The following is a 16,358-nucleotide window of genomic DNA, read 5'->3' as shown; positions in this document are numbered from 1 at the left end:
TTCCTCCACCGATTGGTGTCAGGCTTCATTTGCTCAGAAGACAGCAATAAATGTTACTTCCACATCACTTCTGCCCACACTCAGGAGCACAAAGCCCACCATGACCACAAGCCACAGGAAGAGGATGTGAGCATCTGGCTATTTTGACTCATTGTGATGGGATACTGAGTCACTCAGACCCACACTTTATCAGGGCAAATCACAACTTACTGATTATATAGAAAGACCTGATTAACACCTGCCACTTCCCTAAAGAAAACACTTGCATGATGAAGATGAAGAATAATTCTCACAGCACCTCCAGAGACAGACATGCATTATCATCCCCACCTTATCCAGGCAAGACTACCAGTTAGATGGCTCAAAGCACAAGTTTCCCAGGCTGTGACAGGCATAGATCCAAGTCTCTAAACTCTGACTTTCTCTAAGAGGCAGGTCACACCCACCCCCAGTGTGGTTTTAAAAGCAGAAAGATAGATCTGGATCTTTAAAATCCACCAGTCCCCAAGTATTACTGAGCAATAGGAACTATACAGGTACACATTTTCCCAAAAAATCCACTTGTACAGAATTTGACAAGAACCCCATCTTTACAAATAGAGTCCAGTTGGACACTTAGTTCCACTACTCAACTTTGCCCAAAGTGAATTGATTATGTTGCCAGCAGGGTTTTCAGTAAGAAGTGCATGGAAATTGCTAGCTTGTTAGTGCTTAAGCAAACTGTCCACACTTACAACCCTGCATCCCAAATCAACAAAACACAAGCATAATCATAACATTTGGGGTTTTGTTAGCTTTTTTTTTTTTTCTCCTGTGCAAGCAGATCACAGCACAAAACATATCATGAAAACAGAAGTTGGTTGTTGGTTGCTTGCTTTTTAGTGTTTTTTGTCCGGATTTTTCTTAAACACAGGATGCCAAGGGCACTATTTCCAACAGTACCTTCTTACTCATCCTCTCTGATGCCATGGAACATGTCAGGAAATAAACAGAGCAAGAACATTAACAGATAAGAAGAATCTCACTAAATAAAGGTGAAACCTGGCCAGGTTTCACTGTGTACACACTGCATGTGGATACTGGAGATAAGCATCTTCAAGGGAAACAATACGGACTTCAGACACCAGGATGGAGCATGCAAAGGTCCATCCCCACACATACGTACACCTTCCCCATCACTTGGTTACCTGAGTCTCGCTGGCAGTCTCCAACCTTCCCCTGGGTCACAGCGTGTGGGGAGGGCGAACATCTCCTGTGTCCTGCCCTTCTGCAGTCTCTCTCCTCACCCCTCCTATGATCATTTCTAGATTCAGCATCATGGAGCTTCTCATCACGCACCACCCTGTGTGACGAGGGGCCCTGATGACGAGATCTGTGTTTTTCAGGGCGCACCAGCTGGCTGCCGCCCCGATGCCAGGTCTCCTGCTCAGCCTCCAGTTCCATCTCAAGAAGAGGAAGGTGCTTTTCTCTGTCTTGCCTCGTTGGCTTTCTGCTGCGCCGTGCCTGGTCTGCAAGTCTATGCTCTGACTCCAGGTCAAGACTGAGAGGTCTGCAAGCCTTCTCCAGGCCAGCTGCTCTCCTCTCCTGCAGCTCCCAGATATCGCTGTGGCCATAGGTGCCATACTCAGTCTCTCTTCCCAGGTCAAGGCTGGGATGTCTCCTGGACCTTCCCTGTCTGGCTGATCTCCACTCCTCTTGATGGCCATTACCAACCTCACTTGGGTGAGGAGACCTCCGACGACCCTCCAAGGTGGAATGCCCGTGATCGGAGGCACCATTGGACAAAGGCGAGAGTGCTTCTCGGTACTCTCTCTGCCAGCGCGTGTGCCTGTCACCATTGTGTGCCCTGCGAGGCTCAGAAACCTGCTCTCTGGGGTCACCCCAGGGGTGCTCTGAGCAACGGGGGGGACAAACAACGAGCGGGTTAGTGGGGCAGGGGTTAATGGCGGTTCAGAGAGGCTAGACTCACAACATGCAGATGAAGGAGCTTGTTGCAAGAAGCTAGAAATGCAGGCAAAGCATGACAGGGCTAGAAAGAAGAATAATGAGGATATACAATACTTGCATAATGTAACAGGGGACAATGTGAAATGGCAGCCTGGCTAGCAGCGGGGCAGCACAGAGGCAACGGTGTTGGAGCAGAAAGCACAGGTCCAGCCTGAAAGTGTGTCCAAACACCTCCTAAGACAAGGACAAGCCAATAGGGAGATGAAGGGCTTTTAATGATGCCATTGGTGCTGAAAAACAGCCAGCAGAGCAGCTCAGCTCCTGGTGGCACATCACTGCTGCAGGTTACCAAAACCACCAGAGAAGGGCTTGCAAAGGAGGGCACGAGATGCAGGTAAGGCAATGGGGGTGTGTGGCTGTGTGTGTGTGTGTGTGTGTGTGTGTGTAAGGCCAGGAGCAGTCAAGCATGGGGACAGGTTGGATCCTGGTTTATGAGCACCAGTGCCTCTGGCCTGGCTTCAGGCACAAGGCTTTTCATCAGAAAAAAAAGCCTCACCGAATGGGGAGAAGATCCACATAAAGCAGAAGAGAAAGAGACAAGTATGATGGAAATTTTTTTTTTTTGTGTAAAGCAGGAACAAGATGATGGGTAGCTGCAGCATCCAAGTATCTTCCACTGCAGACTGTCACATAGCTTTGCAGACCCAGGAGTTTCAGGGCCTGCACTTAGTCATTGCCTAAATAAAAGTTTAGGCTCTGACTGCAAAGAAGGTTATGGAAATTTAAGAGCAGGATAAGACTTCACAAAACCCAGGCTCCTGACCTCAGCAATGTAGCTGGAAAAGCCACTTATTCAGCAGCATGGTAGGGTTGTTTCCTCTGTGCTTTCCAGAAATTCTTTGCTTCTAGTTTCAGTACGGAAATTTTCTTTGCTTTTAGTTTCAGTAATAAACCTGACACAGCTAAGAGGATGCAGCAGTCTGCCTTCATACAATCTGCTGATCGATTTATTTTCCAATCAACCTATTTGCTAAATAAAATCATTGCACTGAGTGAACTATTATCTCTCTACAGCAGCTTTTCAGAATAAAGGTGTATTTCTGTAGAAAAAAATTACCTTGAAGCAGAGGCTGATTCGAAACAGAACTACAGAGGGGAAAAAAAAACAAAACAACCAAACAAAAAACAAACAAAAGAGAAACAAAAAAACAAACAAACAAAAAAAAAGAAACAGCAGCAGAAGACTTTCCTTCACTGCTGAGAGGCTTTTTTACTAGTATCTAAAAATATTCAAAAAAGATTTCACTGCACATGAACAGCATGCCATTTTAATAAATAGCTCTGCCTTCCTTACAGCCATCTAGATTTTGAAGGGGAAAAAGGGGGGAACAAAACAAAAAAACCACACACGGAAACTGAATGTTCCCTTCAAGTTATTCTATTCAGAAAAAACTTTTTCAGAGCCAGCAAAAATACAGCCCACAGAAAATCCACCTCGAAAACAAATCTGTGTGACTTTTATCCAGAACAGGTATATTTTTTAAAAATCCAAGAACTGTAACAGGAACTGCTGTGGTTACTCTTAACTGGTTAGTTTTTTTGTTCAGTTTTAGATCATAGATTTACAGAAGACAAATATTCAACAAAACAATCTAAGTGACTTACTGAACAACAGAGACCAGAGCCTGAAAGCAAGAGTCAGTTTTTGAACAATACTAACAAGGGTCTAAGAATTAATCTGCTTTTGGCATTAAGGAAAGCTCAATACATACAGCAGCAGAGAGCAGATCGTGAGAGAGCAAAGCATGGCCACACTGTGAAAGGATTGCTGCAGGTAACGCAACCATGCCAAACAGCCTGAGCAGAAGATTTGCTTTTTGGGATATCTCAGGACAATTAACTCCTCAGCAGGCAGCAGTCCCTGTGGCACCTTCCGCAGGGGCCACATAAACACGCTTTAGTTCCTGATGTTAACTCTCTCGGGCAGCAAGTGACTGAGCAAACACAGAAATGTTTTTCATGGCACAGACACTTCTGGGAGGAACTCTGCCTTTTTTCATGTTTATTTTTCCACTTTTTAAGAGCTCAGATTGCTTTGGAGCAATAGCCCTAATCCACATTCCTCCTGGATGTGGATATATTTTTATTCAATCTCAAGACAAACTAAAACCCAAACAAAGCAAAGGCTTATTTTGTTTAAGTTCACCAGTAACGAGGATGATACAAACCGAGGATGCTGAAGACCAATCAAATGGTGCCCAAGTATTTAAGAGGTTCCAGATCAATGGACTGGAATCAGAGGACCCAGATAATGATTCCAGATCCAGGCATCAAAATCTGCTCTAGTCCTTTCTGGCTTTTAAGAAGTGCAGATCAAGAGTAGCACTACTATGAATGGTCAGGCAAAACACATTCTACCTCACCTCCAAGACTACAGATTATTGCAGGAAGAAAAATTAGACCCACAAGACATCCTACTCTCCAAATCCACACCACAGTCTCAGTTCAGAGTGTCACAGGCTTTTCTCAGCTGATTTCTGTTATAAAAATCCATCCTGTCCTACCATCTCTGCATAGCAACACTATTACCTACATTGTATTTTTTCATGGACTTGTTCCATTTAATTCTGAAAAACTGGAGGTGCGGGTTGGCCAAAAGACTCCACGATCAAAGTCTTTCCCAGCTCTGTACATGTAGCAGCACTTGTGGGCATGAAGTTTCTACTTATTTACTGTTTTGTGCTTTGTGTTTTCTTGGCCATCATTAAACTTCTTCCCAATTGAAACTAAAATACTTTGTGTAAGTTCAAATAAAAGACATTAAAAATTGCCAATGGCATTGATGTTAAAACGAGAAATAAGAGGTTTGTTCCTTATCTTCACAAACTGTTACACAAAAGCAGCCCGTCTCTTCCCCACCACATTTTTTTTCTTTTGAAGAAAGAACACAAGAACCACCACCAGTGCACAGCAAAGCCATCCTCAGATTGCTCCATAATTAAACACACTCTGATTCTCTCCTTCCAATTTAAAGAAGGTCTGTATTCAATCATAAAAGCCAACCAAGAGAAAGCAATACAGCACTATGGGTCATATCTTTTCCACAACATACAGTCCCAGATGATAAACATAGCAGAGACATTCTCTGGAGATGACCTTGTTATTCAGTAAGTCATTCAAAGCGGTTGTGCTAATTTTAATGCTTGGATACATACCTGCAAGGTGTTATTTTTGAAAAGCTGTTCCATGAACCAGCATTTATACCTTTGTACACGTAGCCATGCCAGCATTGCAGATGACCACACGGAACTGTTTCTCTCTGAATGCAAGTGTGGAATTTCATCTGCATTTCTCCCCTGCATGCTTGCAGTGTAACACAGAAGTAACTGTGGCTTATCAGTACCATCAGCTACTGTCTTTTTCACAAGCCCTTTTAAAACACACATGCATGGGTGTGCTTGCAGATACGCACACCATAACCCTGTCCCCCAGGCCATCTTCTAGGACATCAAAAAAAAAAAAAAAAAAAAAAGTGGAGAAGACAATTTTATAAGTATTTCCTGATTCTAGAATAAAGTCTGAGCCTGATCCTGGAAACTGATGCAATGCTACAGTGCTGAAGGCAGGACTCTAGGATAAGGGAAATCTCCTAAACAGAGTTGTCAAATCATCGGGTTCACCTACACCGTCATGATCTTGATCCTTTATGTAGAAGAAACATACCTCCATTTTCTGCATAATAGCTATCTTCATAGACTGTGTGTCCCTGGGATTCTGGGTAGTGCTTCTTGCGCTTTTTTTCCTCCTGAAGTTCTTTCTGTTGCAGGAGACGGGCAATGTCCTGCAGAAATGGAAGAAGATAGACATTAACTTTTGTCCCTAAAAAGTATCTCCAGATTCTTTTATTCAAATTCTTTATTATAAAAGTCCTCATAGTTTAATTTTTCAGACATGGCAGTGACAGGGTTACTCTCAAATTCAACCCCTGTGCTGGATGGGGCTTCCAACCTTGTGGTTGACACAAAGGACCATGTCAGCAACGAGTACCCAACCTTACCCAGGCCCACCACTGAGCTTTCAACCCTGTGGCAGACTCACAGGTCCCTGTTCCACCTGCACACAAGCCTGCAAAGCCCTAATGGCCAAAGCATGGCAGAAAGGACTGTGTGTGCAACCTCAGGCTTTCAGCAAGGATATGAAAGTCACACAAGTGCACACCCACTCACACGAGTGGGCTAGACCTCTCCCCTGGACTCCCACCAGGGAAAGAAAAACAAGAGAAGCAAAGACTGTCTCCAGCTGAAGGTGCTTCTCCCTGGAAGGAGATCCCAGAGACAGTTATGAACTTACATCAAACTAGCTGTAATTTACAGGGGCTGTAGGATGCCAGGCAGGAAAATGCATCAATTTGACAGACAGAGGCTCAGAGAAAAGAAAATCGAAAGGGACGTTAAGAAGAGAGGACTAGGCACAAGGCAGGAGCCCTGCGGGGACTGCAGACGTTAATCTTCTGTCACAGTTTTGCTCAATATGCCAAAGAGAAGAGCATTCCATTTTCCTAATTGGTTTTCCTTCGAGATGACTAATGGACCAACGAGGGCTAGCAACAGCAAACAGCTCCCTGGGTCTTGCTCATTTGGGGCCCAGAAGCTTGTGAGTCAGTGCAGCTAGTCTGAAACTAGGAAGAGAAGCTGGAAAATATCAGCAGGGCATACTAGCCCTTTGGATGCTATTTAAGCCCCCCTAATCCTCAGGACCTTTAGAGCGCCATGCATGTAAAGTATACACTGCCATCAGGAAAGGCATCACTGAAATGCAAACTAAGAGCCAACACCCTCCAGAGCAAAGCCAGCACTGGAGGACATTGGATGGGTGTTGAAGTACAAACTATTTTTTCAGGACTCAGATTAGATCTGCTCAGTAACCAGCTTTGTGAAAGACCTTGGGATGCCACAGGCTCTTTACCAAAAAAAATAAAATAAAATTAAAAAAAAAATTCCTTCCCCTGACAAGGTTAACCTCTTCTAGCAACTACAGTAAGTCTATAAATATATGGGCTTAAGCACATTATGTCCAGGACTGAAACAGCTCAGGACTTGCAAATCTGCACAAACCATTTCTTACAAACAGGACTTGTAAGCAGGTAGGCTTAATGCTTCATCTGAAATCCCTGCGTACCCGACTGCATCTGCCTCAAGCAGAGCACTGGCACAATGCTGTTAGCCACTACTGATACCAGGGAGCTGTCACATACGCTGGGCAGCTACCACACTCCCATGTGTGACAAATACAAGCCTAGCCCGGTGTGTGGCCAGTACTGGTGTAGTACAGAATGCCCTGCAGGGTATGGGCACAGATGCTGTGCCAGGGGCTACAAAAGGGGCTCTGATGTTTGTTACTCTGACAGCTGACAAGCCTCTGGGGCACTGTGCACCCTCACTCACATTGCTCAGGCTCTGCATCAACACAGGAGCCCACCCAAAAGAAATAACACTTGGGGCAGGGGACAAGACAGGACACAACCCTGGAAGGGAAGCAGGATCAATTAAAGCTCTCCAGAAGTCCTGTTGCAAAGATATGTGGTAGTGTCACACCCTGGTATCCAGCTGCAGCCTAACTCAGTCAACAGTCACATTTCAGCCACGCTTGGGAACTTCTCATGTACCAGCAGGAAGAGAAAGAATATTTATGACTTCCCCTCATTGCTTTCAGCCACATTCATTTGAAGATTGCTCCCAACAGCACAAGATGGTCAGCACACTGATTTGACAGGCTGCAGGGACCTGTTGTCAGACTGTTGACATCCCAGCAGCTCTCCATGTAAAGCAGGAAGGAAAGGTGCAATTCCCACAGCCAGCATGAGCAGTATTGCATCCCTTTGCCTTCCCAATAAAAGAGACAGACGGTCACATTCATAGCACAAATCCTTTAGCCAGTGTTCCTCCCACCCTTGTTGCCACAATCTCCCCTTGGAAGCCCCTCCAAGTCTGCCTGGGCAGCCTTTCAGTACTTGCTTGGTCTTAATGGTATAAGAAGAAAATGAGATCTTGCACAAACTGATGCATCTGTCAAGTAAGGACAGATTCTTATTTCAGGCTCTTTCTGGAAACACAACCTTGTAGTCAAGCTCCTACTACAGAGAAAATGCCACCAGGTGCTTCTTGAGTATCTTAAGACTACTCAGACTTCTCAGGAAACTATGTGTAATCAAAAATGAAGCCACACAGGTTCTTCCACTCTGTGGCCTTCCTGAATACCCAATGTGACATGCTGACACAATGAAGTCATCAACAAGCCAAATCCTTTCAATATCACAGACAAACCACACGGCTGACTCTCAAGCAACAGCAGCAGAGCAATACTCTGAGATCACAAAATGAATCTGCTAGCAATAAGCTGCAACAGAGTGTTCAGGCTGTGAAAGACTAAATTAAAGATGAAGGAAGGTAATAGAGAAGCCAGAGATGGATGGGTGGACTGAGGGTCCTGCTGAAGTCTGCATCAAACACCAAGAAATCATGACCCAAGATTCTTCCAAAAGTAGTACCTGACTTCTTGCATTTAAGAAAGCAGATCTCAAACTGCATAAGCAATTACACCAGGGCAATGAACACCTCAACAAGACCCACTTATTACTTGCCCTCTTCGTTAGCAAGGCCACTGGCATCAACAACCCTTGTGACCCGGGAGTATGAGGACTATGACTATATCTTATTCCTGTAACAGGACTCCCCAAAATTTCTGTGCATACTGAGATCTGTGAGGACCAGGACTGACACCATGCAAGTCAACTCCCCTGGCTAATGACTGAGAAATGCCTGCACTGAAAGGGCTGCTACAAATAGCCCTGCCATCCCTGCAGCTTAAAAGGTTACCTCGTCTTTTTCCTCTTGCCTGCGGCGCTGCTCTGCTTCAAATACCAGCTTCACTTGAATTTCCTGAGCGATCTCACAGTCCTGTCGTTCTCTAGAAGGCAAGGAGACAAGGATTATAGACAGCTAAAGTCACAGGCATCAGTCAGCCTGAAGAACGGGATAAAAGAGCTAAAGAACCCATCTGATTTACACAGAAGAATTATTACCCAGTATTAGTGCAGAGCCCATGAATTCTCACGAGGGACCAGGACACCCTGTACTTATTGCTGGTCAAATTTAGAAAACCCAAACATTCACAATCAGAGTATAAAGCAATAGAAGACAGATTCATAGGCAGTTTGCTAAGAAAGGAGGTACATACTATAGGATAGGGCAGGCCAAGGTAGCACATAGGAGTCTCTGCCAACAGCCCAATTCTGCTGAGAAGTTTTTGTACAGGTGGTGCTAAAGGTTTAGGGGTATGGTTAATGCAGGCATTTCTGGGAAATGTTTTTCACGTGAAAGCCAAGAAGAAAGTGCAGAAATGCTGATAGCAAAGTGCAGTATGTAGGCCAAGTGGAGGCTGGAGGTGGCAGTTCAGTACTGAATGAGAAATGCCACTGAGGTGGGATGAGACACAAAAGCAGAACTGGTGCCAAGAGGCAAGAGAGTGATTATGTGTCAAAACATGGGGTGAGGTAGCAATTGACCACTGCAGATGCAGGAGCAACACAATAATTGCATTAACTGGGGACAGAAAGAGATACTGGAATACTTGAGACATGAAATGAGTTTCATCCCTGCAGACAGACCAGGAAAGCCATATTTCAGGGACGTCATACAGAAAGCATCTGCAAGAATTGTGCCACACTGCCATGGGCTCTGATGCCCAGTAAGCAGGCTGGAACAACGGCCAGAAGTTCTTTAGGGCAATTCAGAAAAGGGCTGGGGGATCTGAGAAGAAAGATGAAGAGCTCTTTTTTTCAGCACTGTTGAAAATGAGCCAAAGACTAGCTCTAAACAGTTCAGAAAAATCAATCTAAGGTATCTGCAATTGAGGCTACTGAAAGGCAAGGAGACAAGAATGAGAACAGCAACAAGCATAGCTTGCTTTATTAGAATACAATCTTTTGAAGAATATGCTGGCAATGATCAGATACGTGATGGGAACACTACCAAGAGGGTATTATGGAAGTCAAGCAAATATTTCAAGAGTAGCAGGTTCAGTTTTGTCACTGCTGGGCTGTGTGGGCTGCAGCAAACAGTTCTAGGCTTGAGCAAGGACCAGGGCATGAGTCACCTAGCAAATCTGGAGGCAAGGAACAGGAAGGGAATCTAGGATCTGAGCGGAGGAAATTAATTTAGTTAGTGTAGACAAGCACTTTCAGTAGTAAAACAGAGAGAAGTGGCATAGCTGGCACAGTCAGTGGCACCACAGAGCCTGCTTTTGTAGAAAGTGAAGAATGAGAGAAACAGAAAAAGTGGATATGTGGCTTAGGGTGGGAAGGAAGGACACTGCAACAAGAAAAGAGTTTAGAGGACAAAAGCCACCAAGAAACAAGTAATCTGTCATAGAGAAGGAAAAGCAACATGCAGCAGGAGGGAAAAGAAGCTTCTTTATTTCTGGCAACTGCTCCTTGGAAGCAGACCTGTAATTGGGTACTGCATGTTATTTATATCCCCTTCCCCAAACACATATGAACCCCAAGTCAATGTCACATGACATTTCCTTCCCTTTCCCAGGCCACCACACTTGCAGACACTCGTGCATATACATAACCTGACCCACATCTAGAGACACCCTGAAAGGCACTCATGAATTTCAGTATTTGTAGGGCTGGAGTTATCAATAGGCCAGATATCTTCAGACATCAGTTTCTTTCATCCAGGTAATAAAACCTGGCATTTTGCGTGTGCATCTGCATGCCTGACTCCAGGGAGAGGCCTGTTCAAAGACACATGAGCTCACACAGCAGCAAATCTAGTCCTTAAACCTGCCATGTAAAAAGGGACCTTGGCAAACCGGGCACCAGCAGGGAAGCACAGTCCCCAGCAAAACATTAGCTGAATATGCAAATCCTGGGGAGCAGACTGTCAATGGGCCTAAGATAATGGATCCCTTATGGCCCCAAGTCTTGGAGAACAGGAATCCAGGTAGAAAAAAAGTTAGAAAGGTCAGACATATCAAGGCATTGAATGCCTCCAGTTCCCCTGGCACCTGTGAACAGAGATAAGGTGTCAAGTTCATCAGCACCAACTGACTTGTATTTTAAGCATTTAGCATCTTATTGCAGACAAACAGCAGACAGAACAGCTAATCGTCTTTCAGAACCAAGGCAACAAGGTCATCACTTCTCTATTCACAGCAAAGAACACTAGAAGTAATGCAAAAGCAGAAGGATTTTCTTGTTCCTGATGACACGCATGTTGGAATACACCATATCAATCTCTAAGAATCACTGAACAGCAACAGAGATTAGATTTGGGGTTTTATTGCTCTGTGGTAATTAAATACTGAGAGTTGATTATTAATCGACATAAGCTAGTGTTTCAACTTGACCAAGCATAAGAAAATAGGTTAAAGAACTTTTGACAGCTCTTCTTGTCTTTCAGTTTCTTTAGTGTGAGTTCGAGTGCCCATCAGTCCCCAGAAATCAGCCAGAGCAACATGATCACCACCATCCCTGAACATCACACCTATGCATCCTTCATTCCTGGGCAGTCAGGAGTGTTAAGAATGTCAAGGAAACTCTACATCAGTTTAGGAAAATGAAAAAGAAAAAAGCCAGCGTGATTGGAAAGCTCCTATTCACGCTGTCTGTAGCAACTAATTGCTGCCAGATGAGGAGGAGAAAAAAATAAAAGGATTTAAGGGAATAGTTCAAAGGAACTGTTCACGTAAGTGTAAAAGAGCCATCACAGCACTGGGAGCAAAATGAGGAAAGAGCATATTTTCATGGCATTTCCAACAGTTATTTTAGCAGTCCTGCTACTATGCTTGGCAGTGTGCAGGCTGCTCAGATAGATGTGAGAGATGCTTTTGAAGAAGCATGAAAATAAGGTTTGATGCTTCCCTGAATTCTTAAAAAGAGAAGAAAAGTTATTTCTGTTCTTATTTACCTTCACAAAATTTTTCTGAGAGAATCTAGGATTTGAAAGACAGAAGAAAGCCCATATATTTGAAGAGCTTTTTTACATTCTCTGTTTCTAAAGACCACCCAGTTCTTCCCCTTTACTCCTCCCTTCACCTTGCGGTGTCAAACTGTCCTAGACTATACAGAAAGCAACAGTGAGGATCATTGTGTTGCCAGAACATGCTGATCTTGCACAAGGAACATACAAAGAATTAAGAAAGAAAAAGATCCAATTACAGAAGGATGCTTCCAACTTTTTTTACTCTTCTTGCAGAAGAGCTCATGCTTTTAGGAGCAGGAACTGCTGCTGACACAACATTTTGCATCAGCAGTTCTGCCTGTAACTTGGCTCACAAAATTCATAAATCCCATTTTACAGGATCCTACAACAAGAAAATTGTTTGCAGTTCCCAGCAAGTAACAAAAAGGAATCATCTCTGCCACACAAAATTAATTTTTATGTTGTCGTTTACATGCTCACATCTCTAATTGGTAATGAAGACAGAATTATTGAAAGAAAGCACAGACTTGAGATACACACATGTATCTATCCAGTGCTGCCTGAGTATGGCTGGGAACATTGAAAACAGTGGCTGATTTGTCACGCCCCAGCTTCAAACCTTTTATGAGCAGCTCCTCTGAAGTCAGTCCTATATCTCACACATCTGCAATACAGAGCTCTGCTACTCCATCACTGCCTCTACCAGATGAGCCACCCAGGGACTATGATCCACCATCAACAGTACCTGGTGGGTGGCATCACAGAGCATGACATGAGCCAGAGGCAGCACAGCCACAGGGAGATGCATTCTGCCTTGCAGACCCTGCATTTGCAGGGAGCCCCATCCTGCTGTCTCTCATCATCAGGATCTGACTGAGCCCTGTCACAGGACCCATTTGTTACATCTCACACATTGCAAGAGATGCAGTGGGGGGGAAACAAACTAAAAACTCACCAAAAAAAAAAAAAAATCCAACCACAAAAACCCCACACCCACAAACAAAAAACCCACCAACAACCAAAAAAACCCCTCAAAAGAACAAAAAAGTCCTCAACCAAAAAAGAAAAGCACCAATGTCAACTCTGGATTGGAAAGTACAGCTTGTTTTGCCCTGCACTGCCATGTTTCATTTCTACACCAGCTCCACAGCCTAAAAGCCATGGCACACAAAAAGCCAAATCACAGGCCACAGTGAAATCTGGTGTGTAGGGCCTGAGCAAACCTGCAGAGCAAATTGGATCGCTCATTAAATATCCTCCCACAGCTGGTGCAGAAGTCAGTGACTGCAAGAAAAGGCCTGTCCCCCAACACTCATCTCCACCACTTGACCCTGGGGCAGCAGCTCCTCTTCCCAGGTCACTTCACACAGCAGTGCCTGCAAGAGCAAGCAGGGGATTTCAGCTGTTCAGTGCAGCAGGACACCAAAAAGCATCCCGCCTCAAAAGCACTCAGGCACAACGCAAACACACCCATATCTGCAGTTTCCTCATGAGAGAGAATTCACTGTAACACTGTATATTTCTGTGGAGCAGTTTCTTCTTTCTCAGACTTTAGCCAGGGACAAGGTCAACACAAGTGGCCAAGTTACCCCACTTTGCCAATGGCAGAACAGGCAGGCTCCTTCCCATGGTCAGGCAAAGGAATCTAAACTGGGATGGGCCCCAGGACCACTTACTCCCACACTGTTCTCATTATTCTGTGCCAGAGCCTAGTATTGATACTTTTGTGGCAACAGATAGCCAGAGGAAAAAGGAAATGAAAGCAAAAGGCTGATCAACCTGAATCCCACGTACTGTCAATCAACTCAAATCAAAGCAGCTGATTTCAGTGCTCTGATCAAATGGGACTAGCATTTCAACAGCTTCATCCCAAACTCACAAGTCTTTTCGGTGTTTCTGGATTTGAGCACGGGCTTTCAGATCCTCCTCTTCTTGCAGTTGCTTGGCCACCTGCAAGTCATGTTGCACCAGACGATTACGCTGAACATTTGTTGCCAAGTGATGCTCAACTGGAAATAAACACAGACAGAACCCCTAAATCAGCCTGCAAAACTTCACAGTATGAACAAGACAAAGCAAGTGGGAGGGAGATTCCAGGCCAGAAAGGAAGACAAGTTCTTGGCAGGGAAACACCATGTAATATCTCTAAAGGTGGGGAAGTCCTGAACTGAAATTACGCTAGCAGCTTGAGATTGCCTCATTTCAGCACTGAGGGGGCTGTGTATGTGTGTCTGTTACCAATACAAGATCTGCATATCTTAATCGCATCCAGGTTTATAAGGAGTGCATTTTAGGCTTTGAAATTCATTTTCTGGCCATGGGAAATTACTCTAGATTAATGAAATGGGTCTGGAAAGGACCACCAGAGGCCAGAGAGCATGAGCTGAACCTAAACTAGTTCCAATGGATGCTTCCCTAATTTGTTCTCAAGAACCTCTAGAGGAGGAAACTCCTCTTGCTCTCAACATAATTGGTTCCAGAATCTCACTACTTTTATATTTAGCAACAGAGCAACTACAGCAAGTCCTTTACCATACATGGATACTGCCTGCATAAAAAGATGGCTACATGAGCTGCAGCTGAGAGCCATCATTAATTCAGTGGTCTCAGGTTCCAGCATCAAGGGCACAACTTCAGCGCAAGCTGCACACTTGGCAGAGTAGCTGGAATTGAATGGTATTAACACCTCGTACTGGGAGACACCAATGGTCTTGGCACCCAGCAAAGCAGATTAGAGAGCCTACCACACCTGAAACTGCAATGCAAACACCCAAAGTAACAGATAAGCATGTAAAAGGAAGAAGAAAAAAAAAAAGTCACCACTTTGAAGTTCCTGGCTCTGCATTTTTTTCTCCTTTTTAAACCCTTGTAGTGTACAGCTGCCTTACTTCAAAATGTTAGAAGGAAGCCTCCTTTCAAAAGGTAGGCAGGCACTACTGATTCTGAAATAAACAGACCTCTTCTAGTTGTACGTCAGGTCAGCCTATAAAACTTGAAGCTTCCAAAATTGCTAGTCATTTCTAAAAACCTTGCACAGCAACAAAACATCAAGTGCACTCCCACATGCAATTTTATCATAAATGGCATAAACTCAACTCTAAAGGAGAGCACAAAACTGAAACATGAAATGCAGCTATCTCTAGGGTACAATGTGAGGTGGGGCAGAATTTAGAGTAGTGTTATAGGACAGTGAATACAGTAATAATAATCTGTATTCCATTAAAAACAATAACAATAAAATAAAGGCAGGGAGGATTTTTCTTAGCAAAAACAAAACCAGATATCTGTTGGGATAAATTTGCTTCAGTTTGTTCCAAAGATCGTTGCTACTTACTCTCTTGCTCCTGTAAATTATGGGCCAAGGTATGATCTTCCAGAACAGCGAAGTCTCGACACACTGAACAGGGAAACAAAGCCAAAAGAATTAGCATCAGGAGCTAAAAAAGGCATCAAAGGAGCTAAGAGTGTTGAGGGAGCATACATACACGGAGACTTCTGATGCACTTTCTACCAGTCAAGGTCTGGACTTGCATTTCTTTCCCCCGCCTGCACTTGTGTCTATTTTCGCATGTACTTACATCTTTGTCCCTGTTTGCATAAAAAGCCTTCTCCACTCTCCCCTCCACCTCCACCTATTTAGTTTAAGACCAGAATTGCCCACACCACCACTGGATCAGATCTTGTGTACAAAACCCTTTATTCTACCCAGATTTATACCAATGCCCACACTGACTGTTCAACTAAAACCAAAAGTGCTTATGCTTACTACGACTTTCTTTGCCAAGTTAAAGAGTCTGAGAACAGTATTTTCTCTGCACAAAGGCACATGTACACTGACACCTCTCCAGAGCTGAGCAGACTGAGCTCCATAGCTCTTGCTGCAAGGCATTTCTACCAGCTTGGGCGTCATTTTACAGTTCTCTCTTGCAAGCTTCCCTGACTTTTTCAAGTACAGATGCTGGATTTGTACCTAGAACCCAGATATGGGATCAATCACAGCATTACTGGCAGGTACAAGCATAGCTTCTTAAAGAGATGCTGAAAATGACCCAGAGACAAGCTAAATGGGTAGGGGACAATCTCCCTTTGGCACCAGTCTGAAAGCAGCAGATTTTTGCCAATGCCTATCACTTTCACACTTGAACTTTCAAAGGAATGCTCTGCCCACACTGTAGAAAAACACCAGGGTTTATTTTTAACTTGTTATGATAGTCAGCGGGGCAAAAAAAAAAAAAAAAAAAAAAACACAAGTCACATACATATTGGGACAGGGACACACACACACAGAGCATCTGGTTCAGCCTTTTGGTGGTACACATCAGCTTCTTGTTGAACCAAGGACAAACTGTGACCTGTACCCCCATACTGCAGGATGGAGCCCTGCTCCGCATATCTGCTGCACACGGGGTTCCCATCTGCCTG

The 16,358-nt window shown here is 44.2% G+C and overlaps 1 protein-coding gene across 2 annotated transcripts in view; it reads right to left on the bottom strand.

Annotated features, from left to right (window-relative positions):
* The window catches only part of CCDC50 (coiled-coil domain containing 50), a 44,849-nt gene that overhangs the window by 12,257 nt on the left and 16,234 nt on the right, over positions 1–16,358 (bottom strand). The window contains exons 2-6 of one of the 2 annotated variants that reach the window (XM_042798591.1): positions 15,271–15,333; positions 13,816–13,945; positions 8,823–8,913; positions 5,671–5,788; positions 1,188–1,892 (exon numbers count right to left, since the gene is read on the bottom strand). In XM_042798591.1, the coding sequence (XP_042654525.1) occupies positions 1,188–1,892; positions 5,671–5,788; positions 8,823–8,913; positions 13,816–13,945; positions 15,271–15,333 (1,107 nt within the window). The remainder of the gene's footprint in view (positions 1–1,187; positions 1,893–5,670; positions 5,789–8,822; positions 8,914–13,815; positions 13,946–15,270; positions 15,334–16,358) is intronic. The other variant, XM_042798597.1, reaches the window with a different exon arrangement.

Source organism: Tyto alba, unplaced genomic scaffold, assembly GCF_018691265.1.
Source record: "Tyto alba isolate M040663 unplaced genomic scaffold, T.alba_DEE_v4.0 Super-Scaffold_10, whole genome shotgun sequence".
Lineage (NCBI taxonomy): Eukaryota > Metazoa > Chordata > Aves > Strigiformes > Tytonidae > Tyto > Tyto alba.
Note: the sequence above shows the minus strand (reverse complement) of the source record. Positions and strands in the feature narration are given on the sequence as shown.